This window comes from Alligator mississippiensis, chromosome 1, assembly GCF_030867095.1.
Source record: "Alligator mississippiensis isolate rAllMis1 chromosome 1, rAllMis1, whole genome shotgun sequence".
Classification (NCBI taxonomy): domain Eukaryota; kingdom Metazoa; phylum Chordata; order Crocodylia; family Alligatoridae; genus Alligator; species Alligator mississippiensis.
Window position 1 is genome coordinate 323,682,246 of NC_081824.1, and position 24,302 is coordinate 323,706,547.

The 24,302-nt window shown below is 40.7% G+C and overlaps 1 protein-coding gene across 1 annotated transcript in view; it reads right to left on the reverse strand.

Annotated features, from left to right (window-relative positions):
• The window catches only part of GLRA2 (glycine receptor alpha 2), a 215,602-nt gene that overhangs the window by 125,291 nt on the left and 66,009 nt on the right, over nucleotides 1-24,302 (reverse strand). Inside the window, exons 5-7 of the mRNA XM_014607769.3 lie at nucleotides 22,384-22,466; nucleotides 20,998-21,135; nucleotides 18,976-19,190 (exon numbers count right to left, since the gene is read on the reverse strand). Of these exons, the coding sequence (XP_014463255.1) occupies nucleotides 18,976-19,190; nucleotides 20,998-21,135; nucleotides 22,384-22,466 (436 nt within the window). The remainder of the gene's footprint in view (nucleotides 1-18,975; nucleotides 19,191-20,997; nucleotides 21,136-22,383; nucleotides 22,467-24,302) is intronic.

The window sequence follows — 24,302 nt, forward strand, 5'->3', positions numbered from 1 at the left end:
CTGCTCTTCTCTTTCTCCCTCCATTCTTCCCCACCCCTCCGCCCACAATACATGCATATTGGGAGCCTCTACATGTGACGCTACATTGCCAAACTGATGTGCTACAGCAATGTAGTATCCATGGGTGTCTACACATGACCAGCAGCTACTTTGCTATAGTGATGCACTCCCCCATTATAGCATGCCACTACAAGTAACTGCTGAAGTAGCTGCTAAAAATAACCATACATACTGATTAGTACCTCCCTGCTCTGCCCAGATCCTGTAGTTGAGCAGCAGAGGCATGGGGCTGCCCCTGCCACTGCAAAGATACTCAGAGGACGGGTTTTGGAGTCCCTTCATAGTCAGCACCTGAGAAGGGTGCCCCACTCTTACCACCCTATGTCTTTCTCTACAGCATCCTATTCAGCTCTTCCCTAGTCTGTATTTCTCTGTGCCATTATTCTGTCCCAAGTGCAGGAGTTTGCACTTGTCCTAGCTGAATTTTATCTGGTTGATTGTGGACCATTTTCCAGTCTATCCAGGCCATTCTAGATCCCAGTCCTACCCTCCAGAGTGTCTGCAACTCCACCCAACTTGGTGTCATCCACAAATTTGCTAATTGTGTGCTCAATACTGAACCCAGGAAGGACCCCTGGGGACCTGATATCTCCTTGCAACTAAACAATGAGACACTGATCGGTATTCATGGAGCATGATAATCCAACCAATTACTTATCCACCTTACAATACTTTCATTTAGTCTGCATTTCTTTATCTGGTTAATGAGAATGTTGTTGGAGGCAGTGTCAAAGCTCTTGCTAAAGTCAGCATGTATCTCATATAGTACTGCTCTCCCCTCATCCACAGAACATGTCATTTTATCATAGAAGGAAATCAGATTTATCAGGCATGACTTGCTCTTAGAGAATTCATGCTACCTGTTCCTGATCTCCTTGTTCTTTGCTAAGTGCTTCACCAGTAGATCCCTTGAGGTCCTGCTCCATGATCTTTCTAGGTATCGAGCTCAGGCTAACTGGTTTGTTATTTCCCATATTCTCCTTCTTCCCATTCTTAAAGATAGGTACTATATTTGTCCTTTAATAGTAAGCTGGGACCTCACCCAACCTCCATGAGTTCATAGATTTCACAGATTTCATAAACATTAGGGTTGGAAGGGACCTCAGAAGATTGAGTCCAGCCCCCTGCCCCAGGGGAAGGAAGTCAGCTCAGGTCAAAGGATCCAAGTGAGATAATTGTCCAAATGTCTCTTAAAGGAGCCCAGAGTAGGTGCTAGCACCTCCTCTGGTGGCAGTCTGTTCCAGGCCCTGGGGGCTCAGACAGTAAAGAAGTTCTTCCTCATGTCCAGCCTGAAATGGTCTTGGAGGAATTTGTGACCATTTGACGTTGTCATCCCTTGGGGCACTCTTGTGAACAGGCATTCCCCCAGATCCTGATGTACACCCCTTATATACTTATAGGCAGCCACCGGGTTCCCCCTGAGCCTGAGCTTCTCCAGGCTGAAGAGTCCCATGGCTCTCAGCCTGTTCTCTTTCCCTCTGATCATGTGTGTGACTCTCCTCTGGACTCTCTCAAGCTTCTCCACATCCTTTTTAAATTGTGGAGCCCAGAATTGGATGCAGTACTCCAGCTGCATACCTAACAGCTCCAAATTACTTTATTCAGTTCTTTCAGCAGCCTAGAGTGCATCCTACGCAGCACTCCAGATTTGGAAGCATCTAGCTTCCAAGTACTCCATAACCTGTTCTGCCATTACACTAGGCTGTTTGACTCCTTCCCTATCTTTGCTGCCAACTCCCTTCTTCATTTCATAGCTACTCCTATTTGTGAAAACTGAAGTAAAAAGGTATTAAATATTTCAGCCCTCTCTATATCATGTATAACTAGATCGTCCTCTACATTCCATAAGGGAACTATGGTTTCTTTGATCTTTCTCTTACTTTTGACGTACTTGTAGAATCCCTTTATTGTCTTTTATGTACCTTGCTACCTGCAACTTAAATTGTGCCTTAGCCTCCCATATTATCTCCCTGCATACCCATGCAATGCTCTTATACACTTCCCTAGTAATGTGATTAAGTTTCCACTTTTTGTAGGATTCCTTTTTGAGTTTGAACGCATTGAATAATAATAATTAATAATAATAATTTCAAGCTGAAGATAAATTTAATTTGTTCATTTTGAAAATGTCAAAATAGGGCCCTTTGACAAATTCAGAAACTTTTCCAACATTGTTTGAAACAGGAAATCTTCTGAATCACTCTGTAGACAATTTTGATATCAACAAAACAGAATTTTCCCATAAAGAAAGCATATTATTAAAAAGATTCCTGACCAGCTCTAATACTCAGAAACATAATACTGGAAAAATGCGTGCTACATACACTTAGTGCTACTTAGTTATTGGGTGTGTCCACACATTTAATGCACCGTAGTTACTGCCCATTAAGTTTAGTACTTGCATAACCAAATACTAAATCAATGTACAGTAACTAGCACTACTTTACAGTAGTGCTGGCGCATGGCTTTTTAGTGACGCTAACTGCACAGTAGCCTAATCTTACTGCACAGTAGTGTAGTAGCATGGGTTTTGCCTGGCACACTACTGCACAGTGTTATTAGGCTACTGCACAGTTAGTATCTCATGTAGATGCGCCCATTCTTTATTTAGAATGACTCACAATTATAATGCTGTCTTCATCTGAGAAAAATTATGAATTACAAATACATAGTGAAGATGGTGATAGCAGTGGTCAGTATTACTTTAAAAAGTCTCCTTAACAGATGGAAGGTGAAGTGTTGGGTAAAGACATGTTTTAATTCTGTTCAGTTCAACAATTGATATTTAGGTGGGCATTCTTTAAATAAAAAGGGAAGTACATTTAGAGAAAGTCAATCTAATAATCATTGAAATCATGAATGCAGTTGACCAAAAAAACTCACTATTTAATGCATTACATATTCCTAAGAAGTCCATTTCTTTAAATTGGATATGCTTTTTAAATTGTGAAAAGCTTTTACTGAAAACTCATTCATATATAGAAGCTTTGAAGCTTCTCTTATAGCTGCACTTACCGAGCAAGTTGTACCATTAACCAATTTACCATTAAAAATACTTACCAAGCTGTAGTTAACGGTCTTGTAAAGGCAGGGACAGTACACTTTTTAATGCCAAGGTTATGAAACATCTTTCTATTGTCCTAGACAACAAAACATACAAATTTTTATCTGCCTACCAGAAGACTGCCCCAAATGAGTAAAAAATTACAATAATGCATTGTCCTTGCCACTCATTAGAAAGGACAGAGAGAATGTGAGAAATAAAAAGAAGCTAACATTGCTGTGTTATTATTCAGCCATGTATAGAAAGGGAAAGGCAAACCTATTTCTGTTTTACAGACAGGAATCCTACTCGATATGCACATAACAGAATCGCTGTACATTTTTTGTGGCATAACTCCTAAATATCACCCTTGACTGTAGGATAAAATGGCAAGGCATAACAATAACAGTGCTGCCTGAATTTTCCCTTTCAGTTAAGTCTATCCCTATGACAGTATTTTATTTTCACCCTGAGCAGATTTAGTTTCTGGGCAGAAAGGACATCATGCTAAAACAGTGCAACCAAAACCTCATAAAAAAAGATCCTGTACTATCCTTGGACAAGTAGAGACCCATTAAAAAGACAAAGAGATTGAATTGTTTGAATAGCAAACAACAGCTGACCAGTGTCTTGCTCTAAAAGTTATTACCATAATCCTGATATTTAGGCTTCTTCACAATTCCTTTCTTTTTTGTTTTGTTTTTATCTGAATATTTTTCTGAAATCCTAGGCAAATTAAAACTAGTTTTAGTCAGTTCTCTGGTGTGTATAACATTCCCATAGTATTATTGTACATACAGATTATGGTTTCAGTCTTGCAGTGAGTCACTCATGAGTATTTTGAACTAACATGAACAGTCCCATTGAAGATAATGTGACTTCTTGTGAGATAAAGGCTCTGAAGGATCATGCTGTATAAATGGATGGACATTAATACATCTTGACTAAAAGGCTAGGGACAGAAATTACAAATAAACCAGTATAAGCAATCAGAAAACAGTTCAAAAGTGTAACACAACAGAGGTTCAGTGCACATAAACCTCTTTCAAAATGGCTGAAACCAGTTTAAGATAAACCTGGATGGATGTAGTATCAGACTTAACTGATTTATGTTAAATCGATTTATTGAACTTCTGCCCCAGATGACCTCCAGAGTCAAGTGAACTCACAGTCCCCCAGCATCCCAGGATACTTTGCACCTCCCCCAGCCTTGCAGTGTGGGTGGGCTAACATTGGCCCAAGCTATCTGCCCCAGCCAAGCAGGGGGGTATGCTCCAGTGTCCCCCAACATATGTCTGCATTTCTGAAATCAAAAGTGAATGTCTATTCACTTGCTTAGTGGTTCAGTTTAGACTAACCTGCAGAGATTGAATGAATTCAGTCTCAAGCTTTCTGACTATCTGTACTTAGCCAAAGTGTTGCCACTTATGCCACTTCTGTATTAGGGTGATTATATCATAAAGACAAGTGGTTTGGTCACCCTGAAGATGCAAATGAAAATGCTGTTAATATTGCAAAGAGTGCAAAATGCAGCCATTTACATTTTATACATTCATAGATGCTAGGGTCGGAAGGAACCCCAACAGATCATCAAGTCCGACCCCCTGCCCTGGGCAGGAAAGAGTGCTGGGTTCAGATGTCCACAGCCGGATGCCTGTCCAGCCTTCTCTTAACCACCTCCCTTGGAAGCCCATTCCAAATTTTGGCCCCCTTTAGCATGAAGAAGTTTTTCCTGATATCTAGGCTAAATCTGCTCTCTGCTAGTTTGTGACCATTGTTCCTTGTTATCCCAAGAGGTGCCTTGGTGAACAGAGCATCTCCGATCACTTGCTGCGTCCCCCTAATGAATTTGTAGGTGGCCACAAAATCACCTCTCAGCCTTCTCTTGCAGAGGCTGAAGAGGTCCAGGTCCCTCAGTCTCCCCTCATAGGGCTTGTCCTGTAAGCCCCTAACCATACAAGTGGCCCTCCTCTGGACCCTCTCGAGTCTATCAACATCCTTCTTGAAGTATGGTACCTAAAACTGGACACAGTACTCCAACTGCCATCTGACCAATGCCGCATAGAGGGGAAGTATCACCTCCTTGGTTCTAGTTGTCATGCATGATAAAGAGCGGTTAGCTTTGCTGATGATTTTGTCACACTGATGACTCATGTTCATCTTGGAGTCCACTATGACTCCGAGATCCTTTTCTGCTTCTGTGCTGCTGAGAGGGTCACTTCCCAGCCAGTAGGTGTGCTGGATATTTTTGCGCCCTAGGTGCAGCACTCTGCACTTGTCCTTGATGTACTGCATCCTATTGTGTACTATTGTGTACTGCCCACTTTTCTAACCTGTCCAGCTCTGCCTGCAATCGTTCCCTACCCTCCACTGTGTGCATTTCACCCCACAATTTAGTACTGTCTGCAAACTTGGACAGAGTACACTTCATACCCACATCCAAGTCACTGATGAAGATATTGAAGAGTACAGGTCCAAGGAAAAGAAATCATCCTTTTAAAAAATTATTTTAAAATTCTCAGTAGAGTTTCTCTCCCATCCATGTATAACAGATATTGCTTTGTCCTTTCCATAACAAAAATGCAGTGCTTTATAATTTGATATGCATGTTCCACTAATTTGTACATAAATACATGCACTGGAAAAGGATTACAGTTGAATTGTCCCAGGGGGAGAGGGAGGGTAGTAATAATGCAAACTAATTCCTTACATTGATTCACATTTAGAATATAAATCTAAATGATCATATAATTCAATTTGTAAAGCCATATACAATTTGTAAGAACCTGGTTCTCAACAGCCTTGCTCACTGTTGGCACATCTACACATGCTTATTAATGCTCCCAGGCACCACGTCTTCAATGTGTGCCCAAGACTGCAGCATGTAGAGCTGAATCGGAGCAGCCCCAGCTGGCAAACGGTCCAGGGGGTCAGCATGCCAGTCCAGAGCTGCTCTGACCCAGTTCAATGTGCTGTGGAGGGGCTGGCTGGGGCATGAGGGTGCTCCAGTGTGGGGCTAGTTGGCAGGCATCCCACACACTGAAGCACCCTCATGGCCCAGCCAGTCATGTCAACATCTACATGTGCATTAAAGATAAAAAGCTCACAGCAGGATAGAACTTGTATTTTGTAAGTACTGCCCTGCTGTGGAGTTGATTAGTTTCCTGTGGCCTAATGGAGCCACATGTGTAGATGCTGAGATGTTTACTGCAGAGCTAATTAGGCAGCTCCACAACAAATGTCTCATGTAGGCATACCCTTGTAAACCAAATCTGAATGACAGAGATTTACACCAGGTTTTACACATATAATGGATAAACAAAATATAAGGCAGTGAGGACCCAGGTCCATTGTGCCCAAGGTTCCTTTTAGCTGAAGCAAAAAATAAATAAATCACATTGTTATGACTTTAGCTTTACTCTGTAGGTATCTTGAGCAATGAACCAGCATAGTTTCATGCCTTCAAAGGTAAAGTAGATTGTTTTATTTCCAAACTGAATTTAGGATTCTGTTCTACTGCTAACATCACACATGCCATAAAAGACAGTAGTTTCTTCCAGTAATTTAAGTGTTAGTCTTTGAAAGTGCAGATGAGGAGTATACAGTAAGCCATGTAGTTCATTCAGTTTCGCTTGGAAACGAACAACGTTGTGGATGAAGTCTATGGAAGTATTTTTTTTTATTCCTGCAGTTTCAAGAAGAACCATTATCATGAGACATGCAAAGAGCAAGTGAAATCTTCTGTGCCTTTCTTGTTCCTTTTTGTTAGCTCTCTTGAGCATCAATTTTTGAGCTTTCTGCTTGAGTTTCAAAACAAAACAGAAAGACCAAATGGAAAAGATGTTGCTCCTGTAAGACTCTGCAAACAGCTAGGTTATATCCCAGGAAATATTTGAGCAAAACTTAGATGAGCCAACTGTCTTTCACCCTTTGTTTTAATGTAATATGAAGATTGGAAGGCAGTTACCTTATGATCTGCAAAAGAAAGTGTTTTGCACAAGCTACAGTTTCCTATTAATATCATTTCAAGTAAAATATTAACAGCACAAATTATACAATATCTGGGAAGAACTGGCATGGTAGAGATTAGAAATTCATTTAAATGATTGAACCATGCATGGCTGATCTCAGAAGGTTCATGAAATTTGGGTGTGTAAAAGAGTGGTGGAGTTTACCCCTCAGAAACTTGCTAAAAGCTGCAGTATTGTATGTGGGTGATCTCAGAACATTTGTGGCACTTGTTTGTGTGAAATAGTACTGTGGCTTGCTCCTCGGAGAGTTGTTAAAAGCAGTAAGGGTGTGCTGGGTGGGGGTACAAAATAAACCAAAGCACATCAGGGTCCTGCCAGCCTTACGAAACAAATCAACAGCCTGCTATAAACAATAACCTGAGCCTCCTCTAATACTTGAAATACATCACACTAAATGCCAGCCTTCCCAAATGACTGCACTCTAAAAGCATCAGAGGAGGTACCTGGAGTACACACACCATATCGCCAAGGTATTCAAATACGTCTTTTTTGTTTATTTTTAGCAGTTATTCACTACAGCAGCCCTCAAAATCCTTACTATAAAGAAAATAGGCTTTAGAATATAGTCTAAGTAGAATGTACTAATAATGGAAGAACTGGCTGATTTGATTCCAGATTATTTTCATCATATAGGTGAACTGATTTACAGGGCCCAAAGTCTCAGTCTTTATAAGGAAGTCTACCTTCAATCAGGTTTTTTCATATATAAGGTCCATAGAATGCAGCGCACCATAATCCAGGGCTATCCACACACCACGAAGGCTGCATACTGTGTGGGCCACAGTGCCCCTTCCACATCCTTAGTTGCAAACTCTCCTAGTACCCTATGGGTAGGTGGGCCCCTCCACACTGGTATGTATGCCAAACCCTCTCCACCACTTTATCATGTGCATAGGAAGCCCTCCCTCCCACTGCATCATGAGCACAGGCAGGTGGCCCCCTTCACTGCTGTACCATGCAGCCAGGTGGCACCTTCCTCCGTGGCTGTGTGCTCCCTTGGCATTGTGGGCTGAGCTGCCCTGCCCTGCCCTGCCCCACCCCTTGGGGAAAAGGAAGGGGTAGGAAGTTAAACCCAGAGAAAGGGAACCTGGAAACCCTGGTTAAGCAGGAACCTGAGAAATTAGAGAAGCAGGAGCCGGGGGGGCTGCAGATTAAGCCTTCATGGGCCACATGTAGCCTGAGAGCTGCCAGGTGGACAGCCCTGTTCTAATCCAAACCCTGATACACTAAGGGCCACATTAAAACAAAATTATTCAAGGCACCCAATTTATGTGGTAGAACTGTAATACATTATTTGACAATTTTCAGGAGCAGGGGCTTTGTTCTTTGCTCCATCAGATCTGCCCATTCTTTTGCTATTCCTCTGAATACTCAGGCTTCCTCTGCTGTTAGCCACCTTTGATTACTTGCTAGTAGGTTCCATATGTTCTCTTCTTGCAGAATTACTAAAGTTTGATGGAAAGGAGAAACTTAGAGGCTAATGTATAATGTTTCTGATTTGATCCAGGATGTTTATACTTTACCCTCAGGGTAGATCTACATCTGTGAAAAGATCTGAGAAGATGAGAAAATATCTACTGCTGTTTTCCTCATTCTGCATGGATTTTTCCACGCTTCTTTCCAATTCATTTTTTTCATGGACAGTATCTCAGAGGGAGAGATCCTGCTTTGAGCAGGGGCTGAACTAGATAACCTCATGAGATGCCTTTCAGCCCTACTTTTCTATGATTATATTACGTTAATCCAAAGTAGATCTACACTGCTCCTGGAGGTGTGATGTTCACCATACCCCATCTAGTTTCAACTTAGTTTTAACTGGGTACCAACAGCTGCAAAGCTGTTGCAGAACAGGCTAACTGTAATCAAGTCTACTGGGGCATGGTAATTACCATGCTCCAGAAGACTCCAGCATCTCTTGTATTGGCATTACCACACTTAGAAATGGTGGCGGGACACTTTAACTAAAGCTCACTGAATGAGCATTGAATGAGCTTTAGTTAATGTACCCCTGCCACCATTTTTAAGTGTGGGGATCCTGATACACAAGATGCTCTGGGGGCTTTAATTAGAGCAGCTCTTGGTTAACTGCACCCAAGATAACCAGACTGCAGGTAGTACATGTGCTGCAATCGCACTTCAGATACCAGTGTGGACATAACCAATTAACTCTCTTTTATAGGGAAACCATGGAAGGAAGACATAAATGAGTAAGAAGTCGAAAAGTGAAATAACATATAGTAAACTTGAAAAGGCAGAAGGAGGCAACATTTTTGTGGACTAACAAGGAACAAGCAAGGATTCATGAACAAGCTGATAGAGGTGCATTAAATGACCTTTTACATTGCTATATTATTTTGTGTATAGTGTTTCAGTTTTAGGATAATAGGTTTAGAGTAAAATGGTTGCTTCACTGTGAAATGCATATTCAGTCATTTGTGAACCTCTTTTTACTTTGAAGCTTGTCTGTGAATAATATAGAAACCACAGGGTCATAAAAAAGAAGGGATGGAAGGGGCAAGAAGTCATCTTGCTCAGGGCAGGAGCATTCCTGACAAATCACTCTAGCCAAGTTTCTGTCTAACTTGCTCTTGAGACTGTTTAGGTATGGTGTTTCCATCACCTCTCTAGGTTGCCCGCTGGAATGCTAAACCACCCTCAAAATCAGAAAGTTTGTTCTAATCTCCAACCTAAATTTCCTCTGCTGCAGCGTGTGGGCATTGCTCCTAGTCTTGTCTGCTGTGGCCACAGGGAAAGACCATCTCCATCCTCTTCATAGAAACCCTTCAGTTATTTGAAAACTGTTACCAACCTCTCCCACCCAGTCTTCTCTTCTTCAGAATAAATAGCCCTAGTTCTTTCAGGCTTTTCTCATAAATAACATTTCCTAGAGCTCTAATAATTTTTGTCAAATTCTGCTGGGCTCCTTCCAGTTTGTCCAAATCTTTCTTGAAGTGTGGGGCCCAAACTGGATTAGGGCACACTTAGTGAGGTCTCGTCACTGACGAATAGAGTAGAAGAATCACTTCCCAAATTTTGCAAGCAATACTCCTATTAATACAACCTAGTATGCAGTTGGCTTTTCTGAAATAAGAACACATGGTTGGGTCATATTCAGCTTATGGTCTAGTGTAACCTCCAGATCCTTCTCTGCAGTGCTGAAGCCAAGCCAGTCACTCCTCAGTCTATATATGGACACACAATGATTCCATCCCAAATTCAGGACTTTGTACTTGTCCTTGTTGAATCTCATCCGATTGAACTGAAGTTTATCTGGGTCAGTCTGGATCTTATCCCTACCCTCCAGAGTGTTGCAATTCCACTCAACTTGGCATCATCTGCAAACTTAGTAAGCATGCACTCAGTCCCATCATTCAAATTATTAAGGAAGATGTTAAACAATACTGGACCCAAGACAGACCCGTGGAGAAGCCCATTTGATACCTCCACCCAGCTACACATTGAGTGATTGATGACTACTCATTGAGCATGATGATCCAGTCAGTTGCACATCCACCTTACAACACTTTAATCTAATCTATATTTTCTTATCTTATTAATCAGAATGTCATGTGAGACAGTGTCAAAAGCCTTCCTATAGGCAAGGTATACATCCAGTGCTCTTACTTCACTTCATACAGTTTCCAGTCTGCATTATTTTTAAATAACAAATCTCAACATCCAAAATCAACTACTAACATGGGGTTTAACAATGGACATTAGAGAACCTTAAGTATAAAAGCAGCAAGATTTGTTTTATGCTTTAGAGCTTGATGCAGAAAGTGAGACCTGACAGGAAAATGCATCCCTTAGAGCTGATTAGACAATGCTCCTAATCTATAATAATGGGAAAAGGGAAAGCATGAAGTCTCCATACCATTGCATAAGAACAAAATGAAATAGGTATTAAAAAAATCTATGTATATATAGAGAGAGAGAGAGAGAGAAGAAGTGGAAGCTGTTGGTTACTTAGCAATGAGCTATGATTTTATAAGGATTTTGTAATATTTTCAGTTTCTTATTATGACCAAGAAAGTGTATCCATATCAGTGTGTACAACGGATGCAACAGCACAATTTGATATTTTCTGAACCCCTAAACTCATATTTCATGACACTTTAACACTGTGCAGTCCGCACAGATTTAAGGTTGTTCCGTCAAAATTAGCACAGCTTTGGAATAAGGAATACAGGTGGCAACTGAAGGCTTTCAGGTCCATCCCAATGTTACTTATATATCTTCCCAATGTTACTTATATATCCCACTGTTATTTATATGTTCTTTGGCCTAAATTACTTGCCTAAATATATGGCATTATTTTAACCATTTGAATAGCCTGGCAGTATTCAGACATCTGAATAAACCAAGGCTAGAAACAGACATAATTGTTGTCAGAATGCATTGTAGCACAGGTACAGAGGTTGTCCGGGCCCACTGTCTCCCAGGATCAGGTCCCACCTGGCTCCAGTGGGGTGCCTGGCCCTAACCCAGGGCATGCATCAGCAAGTAAGTGCAGAGCAGAGAACCAAACCCCAAGGAGTTCCCTTGCTCGGCAGCATGAAATGTATGTCCTGGAATCCCCTGCAGGGACAGACAGAGTAGTTTGTCCCACAAATCTTATGACATCTTCAATTATTATGCTTTATGGAAAAAATAACAATTCAGTATCTTGGTTTGCTGTTGCTTGGTTCATATACATGTGTGTTGACTGCACAAAAGAGAAGTGAATTAAAAATAAGAGACTTTAAACATTCCTCTGAAGCCCTACCCTACTCTATATTTATCCCCTTTTTTCCTCATGTGCGAAACCTGCTGAAGCCATGAAGGGGTAGCTGCTGTTATCATCACTCTCCCAGTAGAGAACAGGAGCATCGAAAAATTCATTCCATTTCTCCCAGAGGAAAAATGTCCCTTAAGAGAGGAAGACCTTCCAGTTGACACATGGAAGACCTCAGTGGCACAAGCAACTCTCTAGCAAGAAACAATGCTTGAATGCTCTGCTTCTTCTCCACTTAAGAGAATCGGCTGGAGGCTTTGCCTTGCTGCCTTCCCTAGTCTCCTCCCCACCACAGGGGAGCAGCCACCCCACTCCCCACCTCTTCTCCAAACCAGCTTTGACCTGCTGCTCCCCTTCCCTTCAGTCCAGGAGAAGATGGGAGCAGAGGGGCAATGTCTACTGCCTCTTTCCCAGACCAGGGACTATTTTGTCTGCAGAACAGGATGAAAACTTGGCCCCACTGCTTCCCTCTGCTCCACTCCCAGAGTATGGAGGCTGGTGCTTTTCCCCATCACCCCAACCCCCGCAAGGAACCAGGAGGAGTAAACAGCTTTTGCTCCCAATGCCTTCCTCAGATCACAATCACCCCAGTCTGCTGAAGGCACGGGGAGCAGGGTCAGGGTGGTGGAAGAGGGGATAGGCAGCTGCAGGCTGAACATCTGTACACTCCCTCTCATGAAAACTTTTCTACTGGTGGATACGCCTGTTTGTAGTCTGTCTTTTTTTCTCCCTGTTGCATGGACAAGTTTCCACATGGAAGTTTTGAAATTTTTGAAACATTTCGAGTGCCTTCATTTCATTTTGAGGCTGTTTTGAAGCCTTTTGTTTCATTTTAATTTCTCTCGTTTGAGCTTGAAATGAGTTGAAACAGCATCAAATCTAAACATCCGGTGAAATTTCGCACAGCCCCAGTAGTTTATCAAAGCAATAAAGCTTAATTATTATTTAAAAAATACTTTTTCGAAATGTTTGCTTAATGTACAGCAGCCATGATCACAGAACAAAATTAGTTCCATTTCATTCATCTCAGATTATAGTTTCCTTTGCTTCTTTTTTACAATGAAAAGCTCATGTTTTATTTTTCTACAGCTGGGCACATAATGTTTGGCTTCCCTGTGACCTACCATTATTCAGCACTGGACACATCTACACAAGACACTTACTGAACAGTAGCTTAATAACATTGCTCAGTGGCATGCTGGCCAATAACTGTGCTAATACGCTACTACACAATTTCATTAGGCTACTGCACAGTAAGCATCAGAAGAAAAACCTTGCGCCGGTGCTACTGCACAGTAACTACAGTTACTGTGCATTTAGTTAGTAGTTCATTAAGCAAGTACTAAACTAAATGCACAGTAACTACCGCACATTAATGAATGTGTGGATGTGTCCACTGTGAGTCAAAATCAGTATTTGTTATTAATGTGGGGAAGAGTGATGTCAAGGAGATGCAGCTGTTATATAACCCCATATAGTTGTTTAGTAGGGTGTGTGATTTTTATGATGGTTGATAGCTTCTAAACAGCAGTTTCCCATTATTTAGATAAAAACTGAAAGGGTGATGCAAAAACAATCACTAGGTATGTCTCTCCCTGGCTTAGTCTCTTCTATAGAGAAAAGAATGTTTGCCTCAAAAGGTGTGATTTGTGGTAATAGTCTTGTAAAACAGAAATGGAAAACAGAGGAGGATGTAATTAAGGTGAGTACATACTAACAGACAGGTTCACATACAGCTAGTTTTGCAGCACTTGTGTGTTTTAGTATATAGCAACATAGGACTAGAAAGAATTTCCTAGGTCACTGCCTACTGCTGGCAACTGGGCTACATAATCCCTAAGCTTTCATATATTTTAAAGTAGGATTTTATCCATTTCATTACACATTTAAGAGTGTTTCACCTGTGGGTTCAATGTCCAGAATCCCCATGGAAACAAGAGATAAAAATCTCAATATTTTCACTCTCCAAAATATAGAGGCATCTGAAACACTGTCTTTTATCCATATTAATCTGCAACATCTTCACATTAATTTTTAATTTGGAGTTAAAAATGAAACACACGCTCTTATACTGGGAAAAACAGCAATGTGAAAATCAGAGCAACAGGAAACTGCTGTGGAGGTATGTAGGGGGAGGGGATTATATTTTTTGTGGTTGGTCAGTTCTAGTTATTTATATTCATTCATAAATCTTTTTACCAGTTTTAATTTTGATTTAAAAAAAGAGAATTTTACAATGTTAAAGAGAGCATATTCCATTAATCTTGTTTTTTCAACTTCATTTGTTACATTAAATATATGCTTATTTCTTGTTTTAAAACACACACTAATTTTAGCAGCATAGAAACACAACCAGAATATCAGCACAGCCTCATCTAATGAACTACTGAAATGTATGTTCATTTAAGTGTTAGGTTTTGTATATAGGAATCAGAACTCTATGTCTACTCCCATTTATGGAGGTAAGGCAAAGGTTAGTCCACTAACTTCACCAAGGTTTTCTAGAATCATACCAGAGTAATTAAGAGCTGAATTTCTCTGCAGGTAAGTAATCTTTCAGAAAAAAGTCTTATTGCCTTCAATAAAGTACGCCATTGAGATTTCCAGGTCTCCTCTCAGGAGTTTCAACTACCTATATGAATTCAGGATTATAAACTGAAAGTGAAAATGTGGATCAGGATTCATGGTCAGGATTCATGGAAGTCAACAACAAACTTCTATTAACAGAATCATAGAAAAATAGGGCCTATCTAATCTATCAATTAATTAATTGATTGATTGATCAATTGATTAATTAATCAAGGCAAGATTATCCCTGTCTAAACTTATCTGGACGCGTGTTTGTCTAAAATCTTCCAAACATGGAGATTTCACAACCTCTCTGGGTAACCTGTTCCAGGATTTAACTACCTTCGTAGTGAGAAACTTCTTCCTAATATCCAACCTAAATTTCACTTGCAGCAATTTAAGGCTGTTACTCCTTGTTTTGCCTCCATTGGCCATGGATAATAGTTTATTACCACCCTCTATATAACTATCCTTCAGGAATCTGAAGATTGTTATCAAATCTCCACTTAGTCTTCTCTTCTCCAGACTAAATAATCCCATTCCTTCCAATCTTTGCTCTTAAATCAGATCTCCTAGATCTCAAATCATTTGTATTGCTCTCCTCTACTCTTTCCAATTTGCCTGTGTCTTTCTTGAAGTGCATTGACCCAAACTATACACAGTACTCCAAGTGAAGCCTCACCAGGCCCAAAGAATTCCTTCCCTTGACTTGCATGTGATGTTCCTATTAATATAGCCTGGTACAGTAGTACGTTTTTTTTTTGTTTTGTTTTGCAACAAGACCACCCTGCTGGTTCATATTCACGTTATAACCGCTAGTTCCTCATCTGTAGCATAGCCAGTCATTCCCCAGTCTGCATTTGTGCATATGACTGACTGTTCTGTTCTAAGTGCAGGACTTTGTACTTGTTGTCGCAGGAAGAGGCAAACCAGGGAGACTCCCAAACCCATAAGGGGAACCCCGGGGCCAGGAGCCAGGGGCGAAACAGAAAAAGTGAAAGTAAAGAAAGAAAAATTACTCACGGCAGAATGGGAGGAGGAGCGAGGACAGTGGGGAAAGCCCACGCGAGGCATTCACTGCGCCTTTAGTCAGCTGAGGCCAGCGGATGACGTCACCCCAATCACCAGCCGGCAGAAATGAAAGGGCCGGCGGTGAGAGGGAGCGCGGGCGCGTGGACACCAGGAGAGGGCCTGGTCGGTGGGGTTAGCCGGAGGCGTGAGACACCGGAGGAGACTGCATGCACTGGCTGCGAAGGGGCAGATGAACCAGGTGGCGAGTCAGCGCTGGGAGCCAGAGTAACAGCTGCAGGCAAGCCAGAAGACAAGCCGGTAGGATGACCCAGGCCCCGGGGAACTGAACGGACCTGGGAAGACCCAGAAGGAGGGCAGCCACATTGGGAAGACCCAGAAAGAGGGGAGCTGTGAGGACAGGACCAGAGAGAGGGCTGTTGTTCCGGGAAGACCCAGAGAGAGGGTTGCTGCTCTGGGAAGACCCAGAGGGAGTGTTGCTGCTCTGGGAAGACCCAGAGGGAGGGCAGCTGCGAGGTAAAGACCCAGAGAGAGGGCAGCTGCAAGGGAAAGACCCAGATAGTGGGCAACTCCAAGGCGAAGACCCAGAGAGAGGGCGGCTGTCGGCTGTGCTGCAGAGACCCAGAGAGAGGGCGGCTGTGCTGCAGAGACCCAGAGAGAGGGCGGCTGCTCCAAGGAGATCCAGAGAGAGGGTCACAACAGTAGGAAACAGGAGGGAGAGTAGATCTCAACCTGGGTAGGTGGAGCGGGACCACAGAGCTGGGCTACGTGGAGGAGGCCTCGTCAACAAGCGGAGGTGTAGAGGGGCTATCTGTGCTCCATGAGAAGCCTAGTAGGGGTGAGGTGATGTTTTCCTTGGGACTCATTAAGTTTGTCTTTTGAGTTGAGAAGGGTGTTTTATGTTTCCCTGTATCAGAAGGGGTTGAGGCGAAGCGGAGGCAGGAAGACTGAGAAAGTGAGCGGTGGGCTCATTGTTGGGTATTCAGAGGAATGTGAGGTTGGCCACGGAAGCGACCAGGACCCGCCAGGCTGGGAAAAGGGTGAGGTGCAGGGGAGGAGGAGCCTCGCAGAAGACACCAAAGAAGCAGGCGGCCAACGAGGGCAACTGCACTGCACGAAGCCCCACCCACTGTGAAGATTTCAAAGTCATGGCAGATGAGAAGGGGCAGCTTGCAGCGCATGTGAAGACCTCCCATAAGGCCACCTGCAACGGCAAAGCAAGGACCGGCGAGCACTCGAATTAAGGAAGCCCAGGACAAGATGTTCGAGGTCCAGTGGGTGCACTTGTCTTTATTGAGTTTCACTTCACTAATTTCAGACCATTTCTCCAATGTATCCAGGTCATTCTGAATCCTCATCCTAACCTCCAGAGAGTCTACAACTCCACCCAGTTTGGTGTCATCTACAAAGTTGTTAAGTGTGCACTCAGATTTCCACCCTCCAACTCATTAATGAAGATATTAAACAATGAGGTTAGTATTTCATCTGGGTTATATTATTTAGTCCTCCGCTGTCAGCCTCTTGTTCCGATTTAGAACTATTGGACTAACTTCAAGAACCACAAAATACACTTTAAACAGGTGTTTATGAACTAACTTAACCAATTCAGATCTACCTAGATATGGTGACCTTTTCTCAGATCCTATCTTTAATTGTACTCTTCTTGCTGCTGTTTTAGATTCGCCATGTGGGCCAATTGCTTTACATGTATACCATGCTTAGAAAACATCTTTGTTAATTATACACAGAGATTGCTATTCTGATTTCACTTAGATTAATATCATTCTACAATAACCTCACTGAAATAAATGGGTCAAAATCTTAAAAATAAAAAAAAAACTTTTTCTTTTGCCTGGCTTTGCATCAGTGCCCTAGCACAGCACTGCTGGCTTCTGATACTTCCTGACTTGTATTTGGAGCCTTTATCAGTCTAAACTACATTGAGTAGAACCTTCCCAGGAATCAAGCATCCCTTTGCGTCTCTCCTCCATCTATCCAAGAAAAGCCAGCATGAGATCAGAATCTAGCCTCAACAGTACTTCACCATCTTCTCATACCAGGGGAAACTTTGCAATCAGACTAGTGGATGCACAATGAAATCTCATTCTACAGAATTTTATTTTATCCTGTCTCTGACTCAATATCCAGAGGCCCATGGGTGTGTTATTTCAGAATTAAGTTGGTTCTTGGGTAATGTTCTGTCACACCATTTACTGAGCACTATAAAAAATAAACAGTGCATATATTAGGAATTTTTCACATGGAAGTCTAAATTCACACATGAAAGATTACCTTCTTCACAGCCCACACGACAAATTATGTATATTTTAAAGTGCACAACTGGTATTGAATCAGACTGTAGTCACCAGATTTGTAAATGTGTCTTCATATCATCAACAGAACAGCAACAGCAATAACATCTGAGCAATTTTCAAAGTTATCCCATATATGCACCATTTAAACAAGATACAGAATGTTAAAATAACACCCACATTGGCCTAACTTGGAATTGAGAAACCACCCAGCAAACACATGCTTGAGTTACTGTTTTTCCACTGGTGGTAAACTCACTCCCATCAAGGAAATAGACTTTATGGTTCTTTGTACTATTCTAGCAATTTCCAGGGAAGGGGGAGTGTTGAATGAAGGACTTGGAAGACTATGAGCAATTGAGTATTAACACTTTGGTTCACCATGCAAAGAGGGTGAACTACCAGGCTGAGTGAAAGCAGAACACAGGCTGTAACCAGTACAACCAAGTAGTCTGGGTTGAAAGTTCCAGTAAACTCCTGGGACAATAAGATCCTGGGCCAACTCTACCATTAAGAGCACTCAAAGCAGACAGAATACAGGAAGAAATCTGAGGCTCTCTACTAATCTAAATCTTTAAGCACCTACATACCTTCAAAAATCTGGTTGCAAAATGTTGAAACATATTCACCTAAACTTCCAAAGCTAATAAGAGCATCTCTCTGAAACAATAAATCTTCCCAAAGGTGTAACAGTACTGATAAGAATGCTATTGCTTTTAAACGGATATTCAAGGGTGTGCCTATGATGCACATCATTCTATTATTATTGTGTCTGGTATGTTCATAAACATTGCAGTGTCGGTATTGATCTTTGGTCTTGTCCATACAAGAAAACTGAACTATAGTTTACATTGATCCCAGCTGAGTTAATTTGGGATAAACCCCTTTGTGGAAACTCATTTGGGTTTGACAGTAGCTTGCTGCTGTTTGGTTTGAACATATTCCTAATTGATATAAGCTAAATCAATGAAAACATAGTTTAAACCACAAGTATTTACACAGTCTGTTATCCTCCTCTACCACCATACCATTAGTTGAATTTATGCAACCTTCTCCAGTACATAAATCCAAAGCATATTCAACAAAGTTTGCAGAAGCTCCAAAAATTTTCTCAGCAAGTTATCAATAAATATTGTGTATTAAAAGGAAACTTCTTACTTTTGGAAGAGAAGCTCTGGAGCCTGAACTCTGAGTGGTCATTGTCAACACTGTAGTGATGCCCAGAGCGACTCTGGCTGGAGCAGCATCCATGTTGATCCAGAAAGAAACCCAAGACAAAATGACGATCAGCAGGCTAGGAATGTACATCTGGATTAAATAGTATCCCATCTGACGCTCCAAATGAAACTTGACTTCAATGCATGTAAACTTTCCTGGAACATGAAATTGCTTTTATAAATGGTTTTTGCATATCTTATGCACATTTTACCTTATTTTATGAGCCCAAACTAACTGCCCAACTTCAGACTCATAGATTTCATAGTGCACAAAAAAATAAAGCTTTAATTCTAAAGGCAGCAGTCCTAGTATGAAAATATTGTTCTGGCTCAGAACAATAACATAATAGCGCTTATAGCATTGTAGCTTCAAGTATAAAACCAAAAGATATTTGAAACCCTGGCTACAAAGCTATGCCAAATGTTTCACATCGGCCAAGGAACGAGACAATAACACGGTTGCTCCATTTTGAGAAAATGTAATTTTTTTCTATTATTTCGAGAGAAATTTTAAACAAGACTTTTCCTATAGAATAATAATTCTGGTGGTGGAAAGTGACATGTATAAAAAATATTTTATTTTATTTATGTCTCTGTGTGAACATTTTACAAGAAAACCAAACCAAATCAAAGAAGTTTTGTAAACACTCCCATTCTTCTTTGGTCTTTTGTGCTCTTTCTTATGTCGATATATCTGGCCAATGGTCCAGTCACTCTTCCTAACCTTCTGGCCCTACAGGCTAGACAAGTAGCATACGGTCAGTCTCTGGGATCACCCCTTCCAACACTCAAATTTACTACTGGCTGCAACTGTGGACTACATATCCCAGAGGCACCTGGAAGCAGGGAGAGGAAATGATCCTGAAGAGTCCTGTTACTGTGAACCTGGACTGCAAATCCCAGAGACCTCAGGGGCAGGAGGAAGAGATAGTGAACACAGCCAGAGAGCTGTGCTCTAGCACCCCCCCAGTTTCTGGCCTGAGCCACTGCAGGCATGTGGCTGCATTCCCTGAATCAAAGATAAATGTCTGTTCACTTCCGTTTCAATTTAATCTGTGCAGTTTAGACTAACCTGCCAAGCCTTGGGCTTTTTGACTGTCTGTACCTAGCCCTGAAGAAAACACGCAGCTTTCAGCCCTCCAAACCTGCAAATGTTAGGAGATACTCTAGAGACAAGGGTCATTTGAGAATTTGGAAGTTCTTCTGACTACATACTACTTCTTATCTCACTTTGTCATGGTACAAAGGTTTCATCACTGCTCCTGGATGCTTCCTGTGAGCTGGGACTTCCATGCCAGAGAACAGGAGGTACTGACTAGAAGTACTAGCCTCTGCAGGGAACCTATATAGGTTTTCTCAGGGGCTGCCCATTTCACCTCACAATCTTGTCCCTCTTCTTTTACCACCTATGATGGTGGAGAGGGTTTATTTTTGGTGATCTGAAGTTTCAATTAATAAACTGATAAAAAAAAAGTTTAATTTTCAGAGAACTGAAAGTTTAATTCTGCCCTTTACATTTTTACATTAAAAAAAAAACATATTAAAGAAAAATGTGCTTTCCTTTACACATATTAAAAGAAAGCAGGTCAAGCAACAGTCAGCTTGAGCAGTTGAATCCTCATCTCATGTATCAGAAACACTCAGACTTCAGGCACTCCCTTCAATAGACATTGAAACAAAATGTTGTCTCAAATTGAAGAAGCAACATGCTTCATTCAAAAATGTTGAAATGATCAAGTTTTATTTTTCTAAAATTTAAATTTTTTTAAACAAATAAAAATTGGCAAAATCAACACATATATGCAAAATATTTTGTTTCCACTGAATTTGCATTTTTCAACAGAAAAAAATTTTCATGCAAAAAGAAATAAATCCACAAATCAACCTGGTTCTCCTATTACAAAACTGCATAAAGTATAGTAGGATAAGTAATTATTAAAGGAAAGATTAAGAGACTGCTCACCAGTGTTGTAATGTTTTGTGCAGTAACCAAGTTCCTTATCTTCTTTCAAAATAAACTGTGGCAGAGTTAAACCTTCTGCAACTTGTACTGGACCATCACTTAGCCACTCAAATATCAGGTCATTCATAGTGTAACCAACTAGAATAAACAAATCATTGTTCATTAGATTGTCACAGGATGAAATATCAACTGAAAACAAATCATGAAGGAGAAAATAACCACACTTTTGAATGGACAAACTTCGGTACACATAAATCTCTAACATTGCTATGAACATTATTAAGCCCCATAACCACATCACATATGTAACTCCATTAATGTGGATGAAACATTCCACTCAAACCTCAAAATTACTGAATATATGCTACAGTTTGCTTCCAGTAGAAAGCTACTTTTAATACTCTGTCAAGGACATTGTTCACAACAAAAGTTATATTTCAGTGTAGCTGCATATCAGTCTCTCTGATTCATTTTGTTTTGATCACTCTGTGATTAAACAATTCTTCATTTTGATAAAGATGATTGTTTTTAGATTATTGCATTTTACAAAAAAAAAAAAAAAAGAAAAAGGAAATACTTTCATAATTCTTTAAAACCCAGTACTCAGAAACATACAGCAGATGGAGACAGAATAAGAGGAGAAACAATGTAGAACACTAGTGTTAAATACAGCCTGGAGGCTGGATACTGCCCTGGGAACCTTATCAGGTATCCTTGTTTTCTCTGATAATATATATAACAGAAAAAGGGGGTGGGGGAGGGCTTTAATCAGAAAATTTTGGATTTGTTTTTATCATAGAAAACCAGGAGCCCTGCTAATCATTCATCCCCCATTGCTGCCTGTGGGTCTCGAGCATGCTGGATGGCTCCACACGCCACATGTGGTGCCAACTCCAGCATAAGTCAGCTCTATGTTGGATCTAGTGATACATCCCAGAGTAGCTGCTGCATGCAGGAAGGCCTCAGAGTATCAAAATGGCTGCTGCCTGCAGCACAGCCCTTTAGTCCCAGTGCAGCCACCCCACTCAACAGCTGGCAGAACTGCACTGTGGGTGTCATCCACTGCAGGCAGACATTTCAGGACAGGCACTGGATCCTGCATGTGAGGCTGGCCTATGGGTCAGAACCAGCCCGTGGACTGGTCCTGTTCCACTAATCTGATGCACAGGGATGGATGAATTTGATGCCCCTGATGTAGAAGAATGGGAATTTCATTGCAAGAGGCAAGGCAATTTCTGTCCTTGTGTTATAAAGACACTCTGTTTCAGTATGCTGGTAAAAGTCTGCAAAAACTGTCTCATGATTTCTATTGAAAATGTGATAATGAAGTTGTGGGGTTTGATTTTTTTTTTAATTTTTCACCAGGTAAATCATCTGATTACTCACAGCTTTCTAGTTGCATTGTGCAAGTCTGCACATCCATAGGAAAATTCTTCAAGTCCATGGGACAGGAAAGGGTTAAAGTTAGCCTAAATATAGATAAGAACAGTAAACTACCATTAAAAATGTTTACAAAGTTATACTTAAAGCAGAAAAATCATAAGTCAGCAATATTTAAAGAGAGGCAGTCAAGTTTGTGAGCCAAAGAAGTTTAGTCTTACAGTGAACATCCTCTCAGGTATTTGTGATAAGGACTGAAATTGTATGACCAAAGCTTAACATCATGAAAAGATTTTTTTAAGTTTCTCTCTTTTAAATTCTATTTGCATAGTTTCTTTCTGTACATACAGGTTCTGGTTTTTATGCAAGTAGGGGGGAAACATTTTTAACAATAATAGAAAAATGTGATTATAAAATCATAAAAATCAATAGGATGACTCAGGTAGTATCCAAAATGATCTGGGCCATTTTGAAAAACAGCTGAGATTCCAAGATGTCACTCCTTCAAGATTTATAGAAGAAGTAAATGTAATATTTCAGATTACTCTCAGTTCCACAAAACTTTAAGGAGCATACCCTTTCTCATTCATTCATTCATTCATTCTATTTATATGCCACCCTTCCCAGCAAAGGCTGAAGGCAGCTTGTAGTATCACTTAATAATAAAACTCTATACTACAAACTACTTTCGCCTAGCATAAAGATTCAAAAACAATAGTGCAGGCACCAGCAATGAACTGCAGGAATTTGTTGGTTCCTGACCACATATTTCATATCGTCTTACTCCTCTCCACTTTGTAAAAACAGATCATCTAAAAAGAAGAATGAAATGAAGAGCAAATTTAAAGAAAATAGGTAAAACCTGCAGCTATTTGTCAGTGGGAGTTTCCCCTTGGATGGCAATCGGAATGATTTCATCCAGTATGTTCTAAATCTTTTTCCAGAAAGGGCAAAACAGTCATTACACCAGATAGAGCAAATACTATTTGTTAATACCCCGTTATTAATAATTTTCCATGCAATCAATTATTGTCAATGTTACAGAAAAAACTATGTGATCTTGACTATGGATAAGTGGTGTCCATGAGACTAATGTCACCTGTACAAGTGAAATATCTGAGAACTCCAGGAAAAGCCAAATAGAAACCAGGGGTAGCAGAAAGTGGTATAAATGGGATTTCAACAGCAAAAGGGACAGGTGGGAAGGTGCTTAGACTATACCAATTGTAATCTACTCACTGAACCTGGTGCTCAGTTTGTTGTGCCACTTGTTGCCTCTTGCCAGATGCTTATATAGTAAACTTTTTTGGAGAAGGGACTGTGTTTTTATTATGTGTGTGTATAGTAGGCATTACCACAATACCCATAAATAGCAATAATTAAAACAATAAAAAATGGATGATAGTCAAGCAATTTAGATCAAAACTAAATTAAACAATTCCTTTTTCAGTCCAGTTTAAATTAACATGTAACCACCTGCTAAATCCACTACCAACCTAATGTTCCTATCTTGCTCACCACACAGGTTTTCTATTGTGATAAAATGTAAAAGATGATAGTACTTTGAACTCAGTGCCAGACTGTCAAAAATACTTAAGTGCCTGGAGATGCAGATTGGCTCCTAACACTGTTTTCAGAAGTGCCTGCCTAAGCACCACATTTTACTGAAATGATTAGGAGCTAAGCACTTGGGTATTTTTGGCACCTATCTGCATTGTCAGGAACATAAAGACCTTTGAAAATGTGGCCCTCAGTCCTTTACATATTTTTCTAAATTCTTCAAAAATGTTAGTAAGTTATATATTTGCCATATCATTTACCAGACTAAAGATTGAGCTATCTTAGCTGCTAAACCATGACAGTAATAAAAGATTGTTTCTCTTATTTTCTCAAATTTTAATATCAAACTTTTCTTCTTCTTCTTC